This window comes from Rhinichthys klamathensis, unplaced genomic scaffold (assembly GCF_029890125.1).
Source record: "Rhinichthys klamathensis goyatoka isolate OS25496 unplaced genomic scaffold, OSU_Roscu_1.1 h1tg000014l_1, whole genome shotgun sequence".
NCBI lineage: Eukaryota > Metazoa > Chordata > Actinopteri > Cypriniformes > Leuciscidae > Rhinichthys > Rhinichthys klamathensis.
Window position 1 is genome coordinate 2,823,963 of NW_026606566.1, and position 24,179 is coordinate 2,848,141.

The following is a 24,179-nucleotide window of genomic DNA, read 5'->3' on the forward strand; positions in this document are numbered from 1 at the left end:
GAGCCGGAAGAAGGAAATCTTAATGATTCAACTGTACATTAAACACCAGATGTTTTGTAACAGCTTTTATTGACAGTGTGTCACAGAAGAGGTGACCTTTAGCACTCTACTTTTGCCTTGATTTTGAAATGTCCAGCTGTCATTTTTGGCAAACTTTGAACGGTTAAGTACTGTTCTCTTCACTGACACAGTTTGCCCATGTCTGGCATTTGCACTTGTTATTTTTGACACCGTTCCCTTTAACAATTTATTTTATTTGAGACCAATAGTTGAGCACATGTTAGCCATGTTGCTTTAACTCACTCCTCATAATGCTAATTATTAAAGTGCCTCTATTATGCTATTTTAAAGGTTCCTGATTTTGTTTTGAAGATCTCCTACAATAGTTTTCATGCATCCAAGATAAAAAAACACTTATTTTCTCATAATATACATTGCACATCACCTCATTTCTAAAAGTGTCTGAAAACGGTTTGTTCAAATAATCACTCTCTTAACCCCTCCTTTCCGAGAGCCAATCTGATCTGATTGGTCAGATGACCCAGTCTGTTGTGATTGGTCTACTCTGCTCTGATTGGTCAGATGGCTCAGTCTGTTGTGATTGGTCTACTCTGCTCTGATTGGTCAGATGACCCAGTCTGTTGTGATTGGTCTACTCTGCTCTGATTGGTCAGATGGCTCAGTCTGTTGTGATTGGTCTACTCTGCTCTGATTGGTCAGATGGCTCAGTCTGTTGTGATTGGTCTACTCTGCTCTGATTGGTCAGATGGCTCAGTCTGTTGTGATTGGTCAGATGACTCAGTCTGTTGTGATTGGTCTACTCTGCTCTGATTGGTCAGATGACTCAGTCTGTTGTGATTGGTCTACTCTGCTCTGATTGGTCAGATGACCCAGTCTGTTGTGATTGGTCTACTCTGCTCTGATTGGTCAGATGGCTCAGTCTGTTGTGATTGGTCTACTCTGCTCTGATTGGTCAGATGGCTCAGTCTGTTGTGATTGGTCTACTCTGCTCTGATTGGTCAGATGGCCCAGTCTGTTGTGATTGGTCAGATGACTCAGTCTGTTGTGATTGGTCTACTCTGCTCTGATTGGTCAGATGACTCAGTCTGTTGTGATTGGTCTACTCTGCTCTGATTGGTCAGATGGCTCAGTCTGTTGTGATTGGTCTACTCTGCTCTGATTGGTCAGATGACTCAGTCTGTTGTGATTGGTCTACTCTGCTCTGATTGGTCAGATGGCTCAGTCTGTTGTGATCGGTCTACTCTGCTCTGATTGGTCAGATGGCTCAGTCTGTTGTGATTGGTCTACTCTGCTCTGATTGGTCAGATGACTCAGTCTGTTGTGATTGGTCTACTCTGATTGGTCAGATGGCTCAGTCTGTTGTGATTGGTCTTCTCTGCTCTGATTGGTCAGATGGCCCAGTCTGTTGTGATTGGTCTGCTCTGCTCTGATTGGTCAGATGGCCCAGTCTGTTGTGATTGGTCTACTCTGCTCTGATTGGTCAGATGGCTCAGTCTGTTGTGATTGGTCTACTCTGATCTGATTGGTCAGATGACCTAGTCTGTTGTGATTGGTCTACTCTGCTCTGATTGGTCAGATGGCTCAGTCTGTTGTGATTGGTCTACTCTGCTCTGATTGGTCAGATGGCTCAGTCTGTTGTGATTGGTCTACTCTGCTCTGATTGGTCAGATGGCTCAGTCTGTTGTGATTGGTCTACTCTGCTCTGATTGGTCAGATGGCTCAGTCTGTTGTGATTGGTCTACTCTGCTCTGATTGGTCAGATGGCCCAGTCTGTTGTGATTGGTCTACTCTGCTCTGATTGGTCAGATGGCCCAGTCTGTTGTGATTGGTCAACTCTGCTCTGATTGGTCAGATGACTCAGTCTGTTGTGATTGGTCTACTCTGCTCTGATTGGTCAGATGACTCAGTCTGTTGTGATTGGTCTACTCTGCTCTGATTGGTCAGATGGCTCAGTCTGTTGTGATTGGTCTACTCTGCTCTGATTGGTCAGATGGCCCAGTCTGTTGTGATTGGTCTACTCTGCTCTGATTGGTCAGATGGCCCAGTCTGTTGTGATTGGTCAACTCTGCTCTGATTGATCAGATGGCCCAGTCTGTTGTGACTGGTCTACTCTGCTCTGATTGGTCAGATGACTCAGTCTGTTGTGATTGGTCTACTCTGCTCTGATTGGTCAGATGGCTCAGTCTGTTGTGATTGGTCTACTCTGCTCTGATTGGTCAGATGACTAAGTCTGTTGTGACTGGTCTACTCTGCTCTGATTGGTCAGATGGCCCAGTCTGTTGTGATTGGTCTACTCTGCTCTGATTGGTCAGATGACTCAGTCTGTTGTGATTGGTCTACTCTGATTGGTCAGATGGCTCAGTCTGTTGTGATTGGTCTTCTCTGCTCTGATTGGTCAGATGGCCCAGTCTGTTGTGATTGGTCTACTCTGCTCTGATTGGTCAGATGGCCCAGTCTGTTGTGATTGGTCTACTCTGCTCTGATTGGTCAGATGGCCCAGTCTGTTGTGTTTGGTCTACTCTGCTCTGATTGGTCAGATGGCTCAGTCTGTTGTGATTGGTCTACTCTGCTCTGATTGGTCAGATGACTCAGTCTGTTGTGACTGGTCTACTCTGCTCTGATTGGTCAGATGACTCAGTCTGTTGTGACTGGTCTACTCTGCTCTGATTGGTCAGATGGCACAGTCTGTTGTGATTGGTCTACTCTGCTCTGATTGGTCAGATGGCTCAGTCTGTTGTGATTGGTCTTCTCTGCTCTGATTGGTCAGATGGCCCAGTCTGTTGTGATTGGTCTACTCTGCTCTGATTGGTCAGATGGCCCAGTCTGTTGTGATTGGTCTACTCTGCTCTGATTGGTCAGATGGCCCAGTCTGTTGTGATTGGTCTACTCTGCTCTGATTGGTCAGATGGCCCAGTCTGTTGTGATTGGTCTACTCTGCTCTGATTGGTCAGATGGCTCAGTCTGTTGTGATCGGTCTACTCTGCTCTGATTGGTCAGATGGCTCAGTCTGTTGTGATCGGTCTACTCTGCTCTGATTGGTCAGATGGCTCAGTCTGTTGTGATTGGTCTACACTGCTCTGATTGGTCAGATGGCTCAGTCTGTTGTGATTGGTCTACTCTGCTCTGATTGGTCAGATGGCTCAGTCTGTTGTGATTGGTCTACTCTGCTCTGATTGGTCAGATGGCTCAGTCTGTTGTGATTGGTCTACTCTGCTCTGATTGGTCAGATGGCCCAGTCTGTTGTGATTGGTCTACTCTGCTCTGATTGGTCAGATGGCTCAGTCTGTTGTGATTGGTCTACTCTGCTCTGATTGGTCAGATGGCCCAGTCTGTTGTGATTGGTCTACTCTGCTCTGATTGGTCAGATGGCTCAGTCTGTTGTGATTGGTCTACACTGCTCTGATTGGTCAGATGGCTCAGTCTGTTGTGATTGGTCTACTCTGCTCTGATTGGTCAGATGGCTCAGTCTGTTGTGATTGGTCTACTCTGCTCTGATTGGTCAGATGGCTCAGTCTGTTGTGATTGGTCTACTCTGCTCTGATTGGTCAGATGGCCCAGTCTGTTGTGATTGGTCTACTCTGCTCTGATTGGTCAGATGGCTCAGTCTGTTGTGATTGGTCTACTCTGCTCTGATTGGTCAGATGGCCCAGTCTGTTGTGATTGGTCTACTCTGCTCTGATTGGTCAGATGGCTCAGTCTGTTGTGATTGTAAAGTGTTACCCAACTTTCTATACATTTTCACAGCACTTATAGACACAATGTTCAATCGTAACAAAACATGGTACACTTGAACACATAACAAATACCGATCTCAATTAATCAAATTCTACTCCAAGAAAAAGAAAAAAAAGAAAAAAAGTATAACCAAGGAAAGAAATCAGAACTGCAATGTTTTGATCAATGAAGCAGAAATTCTCCCTAAGTCTATAATTGTATTTTTTCTTACATTTTTGCCATCCGATTTCATATTAAACAGACCAAATGCTATCTCTGAGCGAAACAGATAATACTGGAATGGGCTGGAATGAAAGCGGTGCACCTGTTTTTTGAGGACCTCTATGTGTGGGATGCAGCCTCGGCAGTACGCTTCCAAAATCAGAGCGAAATGAACCGATACCGGTGGCATGTACATTTCAGACCTGTAACGTACAACACACACACAATCATAACCTTGAATTCTGCGTAAGCATTCTGAAATACCAGGTGAACTGAATTACTGACATATTCAGGCTTCTTCACATGTACACACTTGCCTGAGATGCCAGAATAGGAAATGGCCTATTTTCCGGCTGGTCTGAGCGCGCTCCAGGAGGAACCGGCTGAGGGCGCAGTCGTAGTACGGCTCATAGCGCAACACCTGCACGAGCTGAAGCAAATACTGCAACAGCTCGTCATCCCTAACACACACACACACACACACGTGAACAAACATTCAGGGTTTCAGCATTTCTCATGTGGTTTCCTTGACATGCTCCCAGACAACGTGGGCTGCTCACCTCATATCTCGAAGGCACGTGACTGCAAATTCTCTGACATACTGGTCGGGGTAGTTGAAGTCCAGGAGCTCGAGAGCATCTCGAGGGCTTAGCTTCGGCCAAATCTGCAGCAAAGCCTGTAGCTGCAGTACAAGAGAGAAAAACACTGTTTGAGTTTGAACTCTACAGGGGGAATGTCAAGTCACCTTTATTTATATAGCGCTTTTTACAATACAGGGTGTTCCAAAGCAGCTTTACAGTGATAACAGGATAAAATAATGCAACAAAGTTTGCTTCCAGAAGAAAATAGCGTCACAGTCCAGCTTAAGTAAGTTCAGTGATGGTTAGTTTTTGTTGTAAAAAAGTTATTAATTTAGTTCATTTATATACAGTCGCTCTGGAGAAAACGCTCTGATGTCATCGTCCAGCTTAGTTCAGTTCTCATATAATGGTGTCAATGCAGGCAGATCAATAATATTGTTCAATATTAACCCTCTGGGGTCTGAGGTGTTTTCGGGGTCCTTGAGATGTTTTGGCATGCTCTGACATTTGTGCTTTTTTCAGTTGCTTATAAACATATTAATGGCACAGGTGAAATTACACTCTATATAGCACACACAGGGCTACCATAATATGCGAGCAACATGTATGTACATGTTTGTATTTTTGAGAGAATATTGTTTATGCGTGGTTATTGAAAAAACTAAAAAATAAAGTTTCTAATATAAGGCCACAAATAACATACTAAATATCTGTCCACAAGACTTTTGACTAGTGGATGTTGTCGCCTAGAGTATTTGCTTCAAATTGATCTGAAAATCATTCTGCCTAATCATTCACATAAAACAATAGATTGTTTTAAATTGTGAAAAACATTTTTTTGTTTGCAAAGGCAATATGCGGATGGGCGGAACGCCCCAACCCCCTCATGAATAATTAGGCAGTTCTCACCTGAGCAGACTGCATACTAATGAGCCTTTCATTCAGGGGTGTCACACAAGAAAGAATGCAAGGACAATATATATATAAATAAATAAATATTTATACACACACACACACACACACACACATATATATATATATATATATATATACAAACAATCAAAATATAAATGAAAGCCAAAAGCACATTTTTAGTCACACCTTTTAGCCATCCACATACCATTTTTAGCCATCCACCGCGGTAAAAATAAACCAGTCGCATTTCAAAGTCATACGCGAAATGACCGCCAGGTGGCGCAAAGGGACATTTAGCAAAGCGTAAGTGGGGCTAATGTCTATTAACAGTAGCCTAAGGATGAAATACTACAAGTTATGGTAATTTCCAAATAAGCCTACAACAAATTGTTGGTCATACAGATAAGATATAATCTTTTAAAACTGTAAAAGCCTACACTCACAGGCTAAAGACAAAACGTTTTCTCGCTCATGTGAGAACCAAACGTTTGGGTATTTCTCAGTAAGAAAATTCATAGCCGAGCGGTAGAACTTACGGTTCATCATCAAGATGACACGGGTTCAAATCCCGCACAAACATGGTCTGCTGTAAATTTTATATTTATTATTGCAGAGATTTGTCTAGCTCTAAAACTCTGTTACACCATACAGTTTTTTTTTTTTGCTTATATTTATAAAATACAATTATCATGCATTTCCATTTTACACTAAGGAACAAAATAGTATCCAACAGAACGACTTTGCATCTGTATAATAATAGGCTACCAATCGTAATTTCAAAAGCAGTTCTGTAAAAAAATAAATTATATATAGCCTATATATATATATAGGCTATATATAGGGCTGGACGATTTTGGCTAAAATCATAATCACGATTAATCAAACAAGTTACCTCGATTACGATTATTGAACGATTATTTTTTATTTTTTTATCATGTCACTGGCAAGGCTTATACTGTAAATATGTTCACGGTTATTTTTTCTAATGAAAGAGTGCATAACATTATCTTTGTGATTCTAAAATAAGGAAACACACAGAAAGCTATTAATGCTTATTTATTAAACATTTCAAACAATTGAATCAAACAAAGCATACAATGCTTGAAATAAAAACGTCTTATAAAAAAGTCATTTAAGTTTTAATGTAAAAAGAAAGTTTCCTAAAAATGTAAAATAAAGAACTTTTAAATAGTTATTTTTGTAAACAAAATAAATGATTGTAAATATTGCCATCTTAAAAGTAAAATATAACTTGTATAAAACTAAAAAACTAATCCTTTTACACTGCGTGTTTCTTTATGGTAAGCGGCTCCTATTGCTGAGTTGACTCTTGAGTTCCCCTCCATAGCCCCTTTCACACAGAGATTCCGGAAAATACACGGATGATTTGACCCGGGTTCGTTTGACTTTGGTTCATTCACACTGCCAGTGATTTTCCGGAATCAGAGAGTGCGTTCACACACACACACACAACCCGTAAAAACACGTAACACATCGATGTGACATGTAATGTCTCAGCAGCGTCTGCTTATGAGCTGCGATTTCTCTCTCGAGAAACCACGCTTGTGCATTTTTTTTCTCTGATTCGATCATTAACGCTGGCGAACAATCCAGGCTTCAGCGCCATCATTACGACACGGCATTGATTACAGCTTTTGTTCATACGCGTTCCGGGACTGAACACGGCAATGTTACTAGGTCCCCAACCTGACATCAATCCCGGGTCGTGTTTGCGTTCACACAGAAGGAATATTTCCCGGGATCAACGCGCTGTGTGAAACGGGGCTCATGTTGCTTCAATGTCGCAGACTGTACGGGGCGGAGTCACGTGACTACACACGCGGTAATATGTTTTAAGGGGAAAGTACATTAACACACAGTGGGCGGAAATATCAATAGGATTAAAAAAACGAAAAAACCGACATGGTAAAATTACGTCGGTTATAGGCTCTGAATTTCGGTTTCGATTATTTTTCGATTAATCATCCAGCCCTAGCTATATATATATTTTTTTTATTTATTCCAGGCTCTCACGCCACACCCCCGATTTCTCACGCTGAAGTGTCAACCCGGTCGGTCAAATTCCTGAAAGATATAGTTTATCTATGGATCTACCTGTTGAGCCACTCGTGATCGACTAGTTATACCGCAAATTAGTTAAAATATCCCGTAATCTATCTAGAGCGAGCGTGCATGCGAGACAGATATTGTGCTCCAAACCGTGCGCGCGCATGGCAGAGAGGTCTGTTCCCTACAACCTAGAGTTTTTAAAAACATGGTTTTAAGTAAAGTGTGATTTGCCAGGGGGGACTGGGATTTCTTTCTGGTCTAAACATCCCTGCTTCTGCAGAATTATTTTAATCCCCACACCCCTCCCTCCACAGCTAATCAATGCTATAGGCTACTTCACCAATATCAAATATATAAAATAGAGATATGCAACAGGCACGTTTAAACGACAAACAATAAAATCAAAACCAGCGTTTCAGTTGTTCATTAGTTCCAGTGGCCTTAATGCATGCACGGCTTTTCAAATTTCACAAAGCGTGTTGAGATTATTTTGAATGAAATATTGAAGTTTATAATTAAGTGTTTTGGCACACCACGCCGAGTGGCCCTATGCATTTTTCTAAAGTCGGGTTTTATTCTGGCATGGTGAGATAGTGTTCGACAAACGCGGCGGCGCGTTCATTTAGATTAATTTATTTATCTCATTATTACAGCTAAAATAACTTAATAGGCGACTCCGTAATTTTTTGGTCATACAGATAAGAGTAGAGTAGCTTACGTCGTTCAAAACTGTAAACTTGTATTCATATTAGGCTAACGACAAAAACAGCATATCTGTCGTCTCTGTCTCCGGGAACTGCGCGTCACAAAAATGAACCGAAAGCCACTTCAGCTCAGTCACGATAAGAAATCGGCTATGTCTAAAGCCTTTAAATGTCTAAATATTTAGGCTAATAAATGTTATCTGATTGTGTAGGCTAATCCATATGAAAACGAGAGGTACAGAGGATCTACTCAAACGTGTAATGTAAGCGCGAAAATGACAAGACAAGGGTGAAAATCTCGCTCTAATTAAATGTAGGCTAAATCGCCCTGAATTAAAATGTAAAAACAGATCAAATAATGTATTTGTCGAAATGTTGCGATATTGTTTCATTTAAGTTCATAATTATTCTATAAATGTTATTTAATTTAGCAGCATTACCACGAAGCACCGTGTTTCGATATTTATTTGAATAATACAAAAAAAAATAAAAACTTAATTCACAAATTGCATGCCTGGTTGTAAGGATCCAAAGATCCCTGTAGACTTTAATATTGAGTTGAACATTTTGTTCATGACAACAAATTAACAAGCGTTTTTTTTTTCAGATTATATTTAGTTTTGCTTGGAAAAAGCTGTCCCAAACCAGTTTTATTTCATCAATTATTGAAATAATGAAATATTTAGTAATAAACTTTTATGACAGAAATATCACTAGGCTACATGTAACTTAAATCATTTAATTCCTTCATTATCAACACTGTCTAGAATAGCGATTTAAGTGTGAATTGCGACTTCTCTTTGTGTTAAGTCAGCCTCAGACTCCGATAGCCTGTGGGGGGTTGGAGGGACAGTTGCTGGACAAAGGTGTTAATGTTCCTCTTTCATATGGAGAGTGTCGGATAGCCAGCCTGATGAGCAGGCAAAATGATTGTAAGGATAAATCTGTGTCCAAATGTAGGCCCCATATCTTATTAAATTATAAATATTGTAGTTTATTTATTGTAGCCTATTTAAAAAAAAAATTTCACACAAAATTTCAATTGAAGTTATTGTAAGGTGAATTCACCAAGGCATGCTGTGTCTTTGAAGCAACAATTAAAGGCTAAATAATTTTTTCGTGATTTGTATGGCTGACACGCAGCGACATATACAGTATTATCAGCTGTATGATGTGTTTTTACCCTGAAATGTTTAATTTCGAGAGAGACCCGGCGCGCGCAGCGAGGGAGACTAAATAAACTTGTTAAAAAGAGATCCAGCTCGAGAGAGGCAAAGAAAAACGCATGTTTTTAATTTAATTATGTTTCTTTGGACAATTTTCGTTTTGTACTGTTTTAATTGTTTAATTTAGCTGTAATTTCTTTGGCAATACAAATTTAAAATGTCGCAAGAATAAGATTAGCCTAGTGTTTCTTATTTTGCATCGCAAAATAAATAAACTCTAAACCCGATGCAACCCATGTTTTAAATTTAAAAAAACTGTCCCGACACTTTATTTAAACCTTGAAATGTCCGAAATTGGTTTCAAACTTAAGTAATTTTAGTGTTCTTTTACATTACACAATAATTTAGCAGACTAAAGACAAGCTTCTTCATTTTCATTTTCTGATGCAATCGGCGGACAATCTTCCTTCATCAGTTTTGTCGTTTGTGCAGCGGCTGTGGTTCTACAGGAATGTAGCAAATTTATGTTGTAATGATAATCAAACAAAACTCTTGACTTTAAATAAGTAAACAGTTATAAACAGTTACCTATTTAAGCATGAAGGTGGTAAAATATAAACGCTGTAGGACAACATCGGTTAACAACATGTATGCTACATTGAGATTCGATCTCGGGTCGATTGAAGCTCCTCGAAGCTCGTGTTGTTGCGTTGATCACTGAGCTATACCGTCTGTACGCTGTTAAAGTTGTAAAGCCTCTTTGATGTAGCCTAAATGTTTTTATTGGAATGTTTTATGTTGAAATGCTTTCATTATTTATTCAATTACATTTCAGTAGCCTAATTTCAGTATTGTGATTATGAATTATTTTAACTACGTTTCACTTGTTGAATTCTTCTGCTACCAGCTTTCAATCGCTCTGAATCAGCCGCGGTGCGGCAGCAGATTACGCATTAGAGAGAATAAACCGGAATAAACGAACACTTTTCAGAGTCTATGATTGTAGCGCCTCTTAGCGGTAAAAGGCAGCAAATACACCACACATTTTACCGCCACGGTGGAACGGCTGATGTGGGCATTGTCATGGCTTGCCTCGACATTTGCGTTTGAATAGCGCACGTCCTCCGTGGGCGTGTCAGATTAACGCATAATGAAGTGTAATGAGCTGGGAAAAAAATACTGACAGCACTCTCTTTTCATACAGATTGCATAAACTGAGAATATTTGTTTTTTATATAAATTACTTCATTTAAAAGAAGAGAATTCAAGCTTCATAAAGAAAAATCTCTCGTGCCTGTGTGACAAGTAATCGCGGAGTTACAGTTAATCTTAGGACGCGTTTCAGAATGGACTTCACTGACAGAGAGAACGCAGAACTCGCATCATGTTTGTTTTTCTTTATTTGGTGAAAAGCACAACACTTTGTTTTTATTGTGAGTATCCACAAAAAAAATAGAAACTTAACAGGATCTAATGATGTATCACACTTAAATGTAAGATCAAAATCAACCGAGTATTTTGAGTCTCTTTTGCACTGATAAGAAAAAAAGCGAGCAGATCACGCCGGCGTGATTGCCGACCCCAGAGGGTTAAATGTCCCCAATGAATGTGCAAGCGTGTGTATGTTTGAGCGTATACCTGAGCCATGTCTTCATGCTTGCTCCATTTGACCGACAGCAGCAGTTTGGGGAGAGACTGAGGGAAGTTTTCTCTGCAGTCGTAGCGAAGCGTCCAGATCAGATCTTTCTCATTCTCACACAGCTGAGAGAGAGGATCCCTCTCCATGATCTCCTTCAGCTCGATGTAAAACTTCTTACCCCCACGACCCTACACACATGGATTTCAACTCATTAGGAAGATCATCTCATAGAAATGGTATTTATGTGGAGCTTATGATATTAATTCATGATATCAATAGATTTGATAAAACTAGAATCCACAATTACATGAAAACAAGAAGCTGGGACATTATTTAAACATTATATAACCTTAGATGTTGAATGTTTATGGATGTCACAATTTTACCATTGTCATGGTCTCACTGGATCCTGCTATTTCTGCAGCTTTTTCCAGGATCTATGGAAGAAAAATATCAGAACATGACAAATGTTAGATTATGTTATGACTATCCACTGACTAATGTATGCAAAAATGGTAAACGCATGCTTTTTCGGGTGCGAGTGCGCAGTTTTTTTGGTTCAAGCTGAGTTTTGTTTTAAACATTTGGTAACTCTCAATTTTTGGCTACATTTTGGTAACTTATTTTGGTTTTTCAGTTTTCAGCCAAAAGAGAATAAAAGGCTGAAAATATTCCCGAAACAATCACCTTACTGCACGTGCGTTAACCCTCTGGGGACCAGAGTGTTTTTGGGGCCCTTGGGATGTTTTGACATGCACTGACATTTGTGCTTTTTTCAGTTATTTATAAACATGTTAATGGCAAAGGTGTAAATTCACTCTATATAGCACAAACTTGGCTACCATGAGATCTGAGCAACATGTATGTACATGTTTGTATTTTTAATAGAATAATGTTTATGCGTGGTTATTGAAAAAAATAAAAATGAAAGTTGCTGAAATAAGACCACAAAACACATATTGATTATTTCTTCACAAGACTTTTGAAAATTGTATCACATAGCCTAGAATATTTGCTCCAAAACTATGTGAGAATCATCCTGACTGCTCATTCAGATAAGTCAATAAAGTCTTTTACATTTTTAATGACGTGTTTTGTTTGAGAAAGCTTTATGCAGGAGGCTTGATCTCTCATTAATATGTATGGCATTCCACACCTGAGAAAGACAAAGACCCTCCCCATAATGGCCCTATTAGGTGCTATCAGGCCATATCATTACAGGAGCCTTGCACAAAGAATGAGGAGATTTAAAAAAGAATGGCTTTTAGATTGTTTGGATTTATATAAGGAAAATACAGGGTGCATACGTCTGGACACTTCTATCACACACCCTTCACCATATAGACATGGTTTTATTTCAGTTCAAAGTTCAAAGTTAGAGTTGGAAACATCTTGAAAAGAAAATTGTCTTTCTCCATAAATGTCTTAGTTTGATCATACATATTTCAAAGTTGAGGATTCATTATTTTGATATAGCTTGAACAAACACTATAAGATCTTAGTTGATTAGTTTATTGACAAAACATACTATATATTTAACATATGAGCAGAAACTCCTAAAAAAGCTTATTTGATGTATATTTTAGAGTAAAAACTTTATCCAAAACGAGTCAACGAAATGTTGTCTGTTATTTAGTCTGTAACAGTGCGTATCTGTGCGTTCATTCATTCATTCATTCATTCACACACACACACACACAAACATGATTCACATTTAACAGTATGCTATTTTTCCGTTTACAGACACTACGTTATTCTATATCGCGATTAGAACAAAGCACTTGCAAAAAACACTTACTTCTCAGCTGAATCTGTTCATCCTCGAAGTGAAACTAAACCCAGTGGTAAATGTCCCAGGATTGTTCCACATATAGCCGCGCAAGACGACAGTAGATTAATCTGACTAAAAAATAATGTGTGTTTTCAGAGTTTATGGGCGTTAACGCGTCTCAATGTGTTGCTTCACATATTTGCGTTTGAATAGCGCGTGCTCTCCGTGGGCGTGTCACATTACCAGTGATAATCAGCTGAGAGAACGATAATGAGACGGGCTGACACGTCTCTCTTTTTATATAGATGACATAAACGGAGAATAATAATTTTAGTTTTGAATCGGATCATTTAAAAGTACAAACTCAAATGATTTAAAAGATATATTGCTTATGGCTGGGTGAATAGTATTAGCTGAGTTGTGTTGAAGATTAGAGACGTGCTCCAGAAAAAATGTTCACGGTGACCGAGAGGCAGAACGCACACCCGGTTTATTTTCTTTATTTTACAAAAGCACAATATTTTATTTCGATTGTATGTGGGCACATAAAAAAGTAGACATTTAACAGATTATTTTCTCATATTTCTTAACTCTATATGAACAGAAATGATGGTAGTACTTTAAGTCTATTTTTCTGCTATGTGAAAAAAAACGAGCAAAACGCGCCGGCGCGTTTCTGGTCCCCAGAGGGTTAAACATACTAAGAGTTAAGAAATAATGGTAACACTTTACAATAAGGTTCATTAGTTAACATGAACTAAGAATAAACGATACTTCTACAGCATTTATTAATCTTAGTAAATGTTAATTTCAACATTTAAATTAATTTGTTAACATTAGTTAATGCACCGTGAACTAACATGAACAAACAATGAACAGCTGTATTTTTATAAACTAACATTAACAAAGATTAATAAATACTGTAACAAATGTATTGCTCATTGTTAGTTCATGGTAGTTAATACATTAACTAATGTTAACTAATGAACCTTATTGTAAAGTGTTACCAAAATAATAAAGTTATACATTTATAAACGATCATTTTATTAGCAAAATATCCCACCACTCAGTGTTTCGTCCAGGTTGCACTCAAAATCGTATGTTCTCAAATGCAATTGTAATCCTGTTTTGCAGCAGGACCGCAATTCTGAGTAAAAAGGAACATTTCTCTTTAGCTACACTATGAAAGTATAGAGGTTATGTGCGTGACGTCACTGTCGGCTGGAGTGACTGCGGTTACACACACTGAGTGGCAAAAAGACTGAGCGGCAGCATTAACTTTCAGCGTGAATGCCACGAAAAACACACAAAACACATCTCAAACGGGAAAGAGCTTTGAGATTGACTGTATAAATAGATATATGACAAAAAATCTTAGGTATATTTTTAAATGAAAGCTTCTGAAAGCTACAGAACACAGAAGCAAATGGATCGCTGCAGTTCACAGAAACATCGACTCCAGGCAGGATTCGCAGTTATCATTTTGCTGTCAATATGCTGAATTTAGGTGTAAAATCATACCCTATATATTGTATTGTTATATATTATAGTGACAACTCATCAATTAAATATTTACCATTTTATATTCTGCTTTTTTTTTTTAAATAAACACTGACAAAAAAAAAATGTTTTATGGCTGGACGATATGATGATATACACTCACCTAAAGGATTATTAGGAACACCATACTAATACTGTGTTTGACCCCCTTTCGCCTTCAGAACTGCCTTAATTCTACGTGGCATTGATTCAACAAGGTGCTGAAAGCATTCTTTAGAAATGTTGGCCCATATTGATAGGATAGCATCTTGCAGTTGATGGAGATTTGTGGGATGCACATCCAGGGCACGAAGCTCCCGTTCCACTACATCCCAAAGATGCTCTATTGGGTTGAGATCTGGTGACTGTGGGGGCCATTTTAGTACAGTGAACTCATTGTCATGTTCAAGAAACCAATTTGAAATGATTCAAGCTTTGTGACATGGTGCATTATCCTGCTGGAAGTAGCCATCAGAGGATGGGTACATGGTGGCCATAAAGGGATGGACATGGTCAGAAACAATGCTCAGGTAGGCCGCGGCATTTAAACGATGCCCGATTGGCACTAAGGGGCCTAAAGTGTGCCAAGAAAACATCCCCCACACCATTACACCACCACCACCAGCCTGCACAGTGGTAACAAGGCATGATGGATCCATGTTCTCATTCTGTTTACACCAAATTCTGACTCTACCATCTGAATGTCTCAACAGAAATTGAGACTCATCAGACCAGGCAACATTTTTCCAGTCTTCAACTGTCCAATTTTGGTGAGCTCTTGCAAATTGTAGCCTCTTTTTCCTATTTGTAGTGGAGATGAGTGGTATCCGGTGGGGTCTTCTGCTGTTGTAGCCCATCCGCCTCAAGGTTGTGCGTGTTGTGGCTTCACAAATGCTTTGCTGCATACCTCGGTTGTAACGAGTGGTTATTTCAGTCAAAGTTGCTCTTCTATCAGCTTGAATCAGTCGGCCCATTCTCCTCTGACCTCTAGCATCAACAACGCATTTTCGCCCACAGGACTGCCGCATACTGGATGTTTTTCCCTTTTCAGACCATTCTTTGTAAACCCTAGAAATAGTTGTGCGTGAAAATCCCAGTAACTGAGCAGATTGTGAAATACTCAGACCGGCCCGTCTGGCACCAACAACCATGCCACGCTCAAAATTGCTTAAATCACCTTTCTTTCCCATTCTGACATTCAGTTTGGAGTTCAGGAGATTGTCTTGACCAGGACCACACCCCTAAATGCATTGAAGCAACTGCCATGTGATTGGTTGATTAGATAATTGCATTAATGAGAAATTGAACAGGTGTTCCTAATAATCCTTTAGGTGAGTGTATATAAAATTTTTAGGAGTGATCACCCGGATTCAAATCTACCTATATTATATTGTGTATATAAAGCGTTCACAGGCAGACAGGCATGTATTTGCTCCTGGACAGCATGTATTAACAAAACTCTGATTAATCACTTTACATGTCAGTCAGACAAGCTTTGTCTAAGTGGGCAATTCTTGGCAAAAATATTGTGTAGAAGCCAATCAGGCAATTTTCTGATGGCTCTGCTATTTTTTATTCAGTAAATGAAGAGTGGACATGTGTGAGTGTGATATGTGAGATATGGATACCTTGTCAAAAGCGGGAAACACAACTGATTTTGTTGAGTATTCAGGAAAGCTTATATGCAGTTCTGTGGCGTTCTCCGTGTATGGATTGGTCTGAATCGTCCCAATAGGGTTCAACATCTCTTCCAGCTCATCTGCAACACACAGAAAAAAGGCATTTCCTGAACACATTTCCTTCCTTTACAAGACATCAGTGCACAACCTTCCACAAAATGAAGTACTACTCGCAGATGAACTGATAACTCACACAGAGTTTACTCTACACACGCATGCGCACGCACACGCACACGCACACACACAACCCAGCAGTTTACACAACGACATAGTCACATCACACCGCCGTAAGCTGAGAATATTTCCTAAAAGTTATTTGTGTCTTGCCAAGAGAAACGCACGGACTGTAAATACATGGGTAAACGTGGGTAAAAATGAGCTGTGGTGGGTAACGCTGTCAAAGCACTAGCCAATTTGGCATGTTACTTATTATGTTTACTTACTTTGAAGGGGAAGTTCGTGTAAGCCAAATCTGCACAGATTTAGCGCAAATACTCGACTCGTGAGTATGGTTTGAATAAGGTTTGGTTTGAATAAGAAATGATTGCATGGAATCCAAATTTTATTATATTTATATATATATATATATATATATATATATATATATATATATATATATATATATATATATATATATATAAATATAAGCAGTGATGTATTTAATCTGGTTCTTTTCTCTCTTTTTTTGGGCTAGTAGAAGTTCTAAATGGCCGGTAACTTAGTAGCCAAATTGGCCGGTGAGTGAAAAAGTTAATGTCAAACCCTGGTTACCAATCAAATGAAACCACATATTCTTTCAATGAGTGTAGTCGTGAGTAGCTCTCTTGCTGATATACCTGATGATTTTGGAGTTAATTACTTAAAATGCAATTTATCATCATGCAAAAAACAAAAAGGTTGTCAGGTTGTTGGGCTGTAATTACAGTATCTACAGTAGAACAAACGTGAGATCAAACAATAAGAAAGGTTCCCGAATCTCAATCGATTTTTTTGATTGGTTAAAATGAATGGTGAATCTCTCATGTTTTTTCGTGGGTGCTCGGCCATTTGTGGCGCCTATGAATGTGTGTGTGTGTGTGTGTGTTCTCACCAGGGAAAGAGGACCAGCAGTGAAGGATAATGTCCCCAGTCTTCAGCTGCCCTCTGTAGTCAAACACCATCGTGTTCACCCATGCTATTGGGTAGTGCTAGACAGAAAATATAACAAACAAAACAGATGATCAGCTATTAGCCGCTTTCACACAGCAATCCCGGTAAATTACCATAAAATTGGCAGAACGACTTTACAGGTAAATACAAAAATGTGCTGTTCACACAAGCAACAGCGTTCTGGCTTTTTTCGGGTGACAGACCATTAACATCAACTACAAAATACCGGTAAACTCTGTGCTGACGTCATTAACAGGAAGTGACATCTAAAGTTGTTGACAAATCTCTTCATCCGCCCGGAGAGGCGCTTTAGTTTCGTTATCACTCCGATTTAAAGACATTTGTAAACAGTGCTGAGTAAACGTGTCATCTGAGCCATAATTTTATAAATGGCTCGGAGCTTCTGATTGGCCCAAATCACTTCTTACGTCAGCGCGTTCTGGCCTCGTACGTGCAAAATTCCGGTAATCTTTATTCCGCGTTCACACAGTGCATATATTCCGGTAATTTACTGGTAATGTTACAACTTCCCTTACTGGTTAATTGCCGGAACAAATTTACTGGTACATTTGAAAAGGTCCTGTTCACATATGATCTGTTACCAGTAATTGACCAGTAAAGACTGTATGTGTGAAAGGGGCTGTAGTCTATGTGTGACAGTGCTCGAATTGAGGGCTGGGGGATAAAAAAATAGACTTGGGGGGTCCGTAGGATCCCCAATTATTGTTTTGGCAACCATCCATTACCCATTGGAAAAGTAAATTCGAGGACTGGTATGCGATTGCTTAACAATGTGTGCTATGAATAAAGTTTGTGTGTGTGTTGATCTCACCACTTTCCCTGCCTTGCGGATAGTCTGGTATTTGCTCTGGGGGTTCTTGGTGGATCTCTGTTTCTTCACTTTGTCCATAACAGCGTAGATGGCGAAACAGAGGCGGGCCATGCGCGGCAGGTCGCAAACAGCGATGTCGAACTCCAGCGTTTTGTTCCACACGTGCTCAGATCGACTGCTGCTCTCGCTGCTGACCGCGGTCTTGCACAACATCTCTGTGCCGTGAAACAGCCCCGCTCGAACCTGGATCTACACGCACACAAGTTACAGAAATGACATACAACTGTTTTTGGATTAGATTATTCAAATGTATGTGCAAATGCTACTCTTATCCAGGTAATTGACAACGACAAATTTGTCTGACTGAATAATATTCAGCAATATTACTGAGCTGACATCACTGTTTTCTGCAGTGCTGCTTTATAGATGAATTGAAGTCACTTCATATTGATAATCTTTACACAGTTATTGAACCAAACTGAATCAACACTGAACTGACTTCAACTGAATAATAAATGTTTACTATTGTCTTTTTAGAGCTGCTTTACAGCCGAATTGAACTCTGTTTGCATCACTGAATAAATTTTCCTGTTATCTCTGTAAAGCTGCTTTGAAGCAATCTATATTGTATAAAGCGCTATATACATAAAGTGACTTGACTTGACTGACATTATGTTAGTGCTTTGATTGCTTTGTGTAATTGTTAGACTGAAAAGGTATTTGTATAAAGGTTTGTTAAAAAGTAATGGGTAATTTTAGATCAACATATGATGAAGTAAAGGTCAGATTAAAGAAATATGCTAGGTATTAACTTAATTGCAATGGAATGCCTAGCAGGCAAGGTTTAAAAGCAGTAATTATGTATAATTTAAGTATAATGTATATTTGGTGAAACACTTGAATGCATGAATTCTTTACTAAAACAATGTGTGTTCTTGTGTATTTGAATACATTTAGAGGCGGGGCTACTCTTCTTGCTGACATATGGATGTGTGTTGCTGATTGAGGTAAAAGGTTGCATGCTAGAACTTTCACCTTTTACTTTCCCTAAAGGTCTGCTTTTGTATGTTTGGAATTTGGAAATAGTCCAAAAATACTTTGGGTGGAGCAAAGACACTGCACCCTGTTTTAATTGTAATGCAATACTGATTCTGGGCCAGCAGGAGGCAGATAAAGGTTAGTGTTAGTGAGATCAAGCTAAATTCAGAGGTGTTGACAGTATTTACCTTAGCAGCATCGTCAGCGTTCACCTTGTTACCTTTCACAAGATTAATTCTGAACAAAGAATGGACCTTCCAAACACACGTATGTGACTGCTGCGGAGAGAGAAAGATTAAAGGAGAATGTAAGTAAATTATGACAATAAATTATGAAAAGTATATGCATACTGTATTATAAGTGTATTGGGTAGCAAAATATGAAACCAAGTAGCATTAATTTCAAGTTTTTCAGGCAAAACATTTTACACAATGAATAGGTTTTAACATCAAAATGTCGGACATGTTTTGGTAGTCAAACGCCAATGGAACGCAACCACAGTTAAAGTGATGAATTATATATGTGGTTTCTCTCTTGGGACACTTGTATGAACTCGATGACCTGACATCCTCTAAAATGGCTCCATTTTTAAAATGTTGCACCATTCTTGCATATGGTTCTTGGTTTGATATTTATTTTGTCTAATGCGATGACATTTAGACATTAAGTGTGGCTTAAGTTTAAATCACTATACAATTTGCAGTCACACTTTACATTAGCTGTCTTTAACTACAGTGCACTTGCATTCAAAGAAATTGTTAGGTACTATGTATTTATTGTGTTAAATGCTGAATTGTTGTATTACAATGCTGTTAATACATGTTGTATCACAAACAGGTTTGGTAGTATGGGTAGGTTTAAGGGTGGGTTAAGTGAAAGGAAATTTAAAGAAAAGTAATTTTAAGGGTAGGTTAGTACATAGTAGTACTTGAGTCCCATCCTGAGACCCTTTTTTGAAGGTCTCAGTTTAGTTTCAGACTAAGAGCACAAGACGACTCAAGATCAAAGTCGGGATTTGCCAGTGCATTGTCTGATTTATTTGTTCACATCATTACTGTGACTTGATGCAAAACTTTCAGCTTCAAATGCAATCAACAACTTATTTCTAATTTGATTTCTTTTGTTACTGTTGTGCCGGGTCAGAAATGAATGGGGAATTGTGTTAAAAATGTCACCAAAATTAATACAAATGCCCAAAAAAATCAAGATATGATTGCAAAAAAGAGCATGAGAGCTGTTTTCATGAATATGAGCATGACTGAAAAAATTATATTGATTTTATACAAACTTTCAATAAACAAGTAGTTAATATTAAAGGTAGGTAGGCAATTTTTTTATAAATACTTGTTGTTATACTGGTTGAAACTCTCTTCACATCCTGATAGCAATCAATAATAAAAGTGGTCTAAATATATATTATATATATATTTTTTTTACATATAGCTTCTGTAGATGTCTCAGGACTAAAAAAAAGTTCATCCAATCAGTGAATTAGGTCCGAATGCATACATCACTCGTCATCAGCACGTTCGTCGAAGCTACGCAGAGTTGTAGACAGACACAGAGTTTCACAAACAAACAGCCGCCGCTTTTACAGTTCCTCTTGAACCAAAACAACAAGCTTATGCTCCGTTCAAGCCATGTTGTGATTACCGTAACTTACAGACGTAAACCCGTGCTTAGAGACATGAGGTAATTCAGTGCCGTCTCTCTTGGCGCTTTGCAGACTCTGATCTGGCTGTGCGCCTTCATGTGTTTTGGAGGATCTCATGCTTTCAGAGCTAGCTTGCTATTGCTAGCCTCTCCAGAATTGCCTAGCTTTTTAGCTTCACTTCATTGGTTACCAGTGAAATTTAGAATGCACTTCAAAATTTTGGTTCTAACTTTCAGAGCCCTACAAGGACAGGCACCCCCATACATCTCTGACCTGATACAACTGCCTACGTCCTCACGTAGTCTGAGATCAACAGGCCAGAGACTATTAGTTGCCCCCCTTACACATTTTAAAACTAGGGGGGACCGTTCATTTCAAGGTGTGGCACCCAGGTTGTGGGACGCTTTGCCTCCTTCCATACGCTGCTTGGATTGTGTGGAAAATTTTAAAACCCAGTTGAAAAATCTGCTTTTTAAAGAGGCAGATTTTAACTAGACTGTAGGCTGGTTAGGCTGGTCTAATGTGTACGTGTGTTTAATTTGATTATGTGCTGTAATGTATTTATAAGAGTTGTGAATTCTTTCTCTTGTTGGGAAGCACTTTGTGATTTTTATCTGAGAAATGTGCTATACAAATAAATTTTACTTACTTACCCTACCTTAAGTGACTCACATTTTAGACACAATTTATATCAAATTTTTTTCTCTATTTCGGCAACAAAAATAATTTCTAACGAATCCTATTGCTGTGCGTCTCCAAGCAACACACTGCTGTGTTTCGTTCCTGAATGAATCAGCAGCTTTGAACGAATCGGTTGAATAAATGATTCTGTGACTCATTCATTAAATGATCCGCTGCAACCTAGTGGTTTTGGTTTCATATTTAAAACTACCATTTTATCCTTCCATCATATTTGTATATTCAAAATTGCAGAGATGGAATTTGCTGTTAGTGATTTCATTTGATTAATAACAGCTTTATAGTGTCTTATTATTTATTTATTAAATACATAAGACAGGCAGTAAATGTGGATCTTTCAGATGAATTTGAGGAGTGTTAAGTCTGGTCTAACTAGTCTTAGTCTGCTAGTCTTGACTCGGTCTCGCCCTGAATTTAGTTTTTGTCTTGATCCTTGGTTTAGGTGGTCTTGACTACAAAACTACATAGTAGTTAAAGACTGAATATAAAGTGGGAGCCAATTTGCTATACATTTGACACTGTGACCTCATAGACACAAATGCAAGCGAACATACACGCTCAAACAAATGCACATATACATTCCCTTAGGGGTTTTGGTTTAACAGCAGCAGTTTTGACATGGTCAGCACTCTGACATCTGCAAAATAACTCACATGATCAGTGCTAACACACACGTGCCTGACTCACTTCCTGGAACACATTTATGAAACTCACTGGCCTAAAACTGCGTGTGAAGGAAACAAACTATAATGTACACTGGACACAACACATGACCACGATTTATATGATATATCTGTCAGACACAAAACACTACTCATCCACACGGCAGCTAAAACACACCATCCAATAAACAAGTATCACAATACTGTAAAAAAGCTGCACAGCAAGAAGAGAAACAACAACAAAAAACCACCAAGTTTGATGTTTCCTACTCTGTCTGTACTGTATACATATGCATTTACACGACACCTGCTGAGATAAATGCATTCAAATGATTCAGCTAAGTGCCTTCACTTTCCCCTGTTCCAGTTAAATGTGCAAAAAGAACAACAAGCATCTCATTCGTAGTTAGACTTAGCAAAGAGTGTAAACACTGTGACGAGGTGCGAGGTGGAGATGCAATAGGAGTGTTTGGAAAACCCATTTAAAAAATAATCATATTTTTGTGGTGCTGTTTGGTGCTGCTAGCGGCACAAATGAGGACAGCCTGTGATTACAGAAGTGCAGGACACACAGACACTCAGTGTCCTTACCGTCGGCTGTCTCTTCTTCGGGGGCAGTGGTAGAGGAGGGTTCGAACACTTCCGAGCAAGCACTGATCCAATGGTGCTGATCTCCTTCTCAAACATGGCCTTCACAACGCCACAGTGAACCATTGTCAGATGAGGGTTCTCATTTGCCAACAAACAAGCCCTAATGTACTACACACACACACACACACACAAACATTTAGATTAGTGTTTTCATACAGAAAATATAGATCATACTTCTACCATACTGAGGCACCAGGTACCTGAAAGAACTCCATGATACTATCATGTTAATATTCAACAATATTATTGATCTGTCTGCAATGACACCATTATATGAGAACTGAACTGAGCTGGATGATGACATCACGGTTTTCTCCAGAGCGGCTGTATATATATATATATATATATATATATATATATATATATATATATATAAATTAACTAAATTAATAACTTTTTTACAACAAAAATGAACCATCACTCAACTTACTTCAGTGTAGCGTCATAGTAGGACTAGCTATGTCTAGACTAAAGCCTGTGACACTATTTTCTTCTAGATCTGCTGTAGCAGAAACAAAATCTGTTGCATTATTTTCCTGTTATCACTGTAAAGCTGCTTTGAAACAATCTGTATTGTAAAAAGCGCTTTATAAATAAAGGTGACTTGACTGAAATAATACTGCTACTTTTTTTGTAAGTTGTAAAGTGATTTCTGATAACTGTGTCTGCATGGTTTGAGGTTTTTATGCATTTCCTGGAACAACATGGCCCTTATGATCTCTAATGGACTGCTGTGACCGATCCCTCACCTGACTGGTTTCAGGCTCACGATGGAACTGAACTATTATGCACATAAAATTTAAAGTAAAGCACACACTCTTTTGTTTGATGTCTGAACATGACCTACCAAGTTAGACATATTTCACTAAGCGACATTCTTTTTTAATTGTTTTTCGGAAAAACAACTGGGGTGTTACTGTACATCTCATTCTCAGGACGTTTTTGCATAGTAAAAAGGCTAATCTACACTGAAGCTCACTGTGTTCAGTTGATGCATGGGGAATTTTAAATGTGAGCACAAAAGCACATATCAATTAAACAACAGGTAGAATAATGCAGGTCCAAATGGAGAACCCAATCCAAGAACCCAAGTAATATTTTAATAATAGTCATTACTTGTGATTACTTACAAATGTTTTAAAAGCTCCACTTTATGTAAAGTAATAAAGTTCACACAAATATTTTTTAGCAATATTTTCAGTGATTAGCCAATTATTTAATTATTTTTTTATTTATAGCTCCAGAAGGCTTGGAGAATAGCACACTTGTCACTTGGGTTATAGAGTCGTGCAGGTTTGACGTCACTTTTATAGGCCAAGCGGCGGTTCGCAACACACCTTGACAAAGCCATAGACAGTGGACAAACCAAACCCCCAGTAGGATTTTCCCATAGGCTTTTGGATTATCGAATAAAACAAGCTCTGTGATCAACAAAAGTTTATGATACTTGCACGTTTTGTCCATCAAGATAAT

The 24,179-nt window shown here is 38.8% G+C and overlaps 1 protein-coding gene across 2 annotated transcripts in view; it reads right to left on the reverse strand.

Annotated features, from left to right (window-relative positions):
* pik3cb (phosphatidylinositol-4,5-bisphosphate 3-kinase, catalytic subunit beta) overlaps nt 1-24,179 on the reverse strand; it is an 83,039-nt gene that overhangs the window by 16,015 nt on the left and 42,845 nt on the right. The window contains exons 7-16 of one of the 2 annotated variants that reach the window (XM_056271168.1): nt 22,647-22,814; nt 19,229-19,315; nt 18,003-18,251; nt 17,112-17,208; nt 15,971-16,101; nt 11,419-11,469; nt 11,032-11,220; nt 4,518-4,639; nt 4,275-4,418; nt 4,061-4,160 (exon numbers count right to left, since the gene is read on the reverse strand). In XM_056271168.1, the coding sequence (XP_056127143.1) occupies nt 4,061-4,160; nt 4,275-4,418; nt 4,518-4,639; nt 11,032-11,220; nt 11,419-11,469; nt 15,971-16,101; nt 17,112-17,208; nt 18,003-18,251; nt 19,229-19,315; nt 22,647-22,814 (1,338 nt within the window). Of the gene's footprint in view, nt 1-4,060; nt 4,161-4,274; nt 4,419-4,517; nt 4,640-11,031; nt 11,221-11,418; nt 11,470-15,970; nt 16,102-17,111; nt 17,209-18,002; nt 18,252-19,228; nt 19,319-22,646; nt 22,815-24,179 lie in introns of both variants that reach the window. The other variant, XM_056271161.1, reaches the window with a different exon arrangement.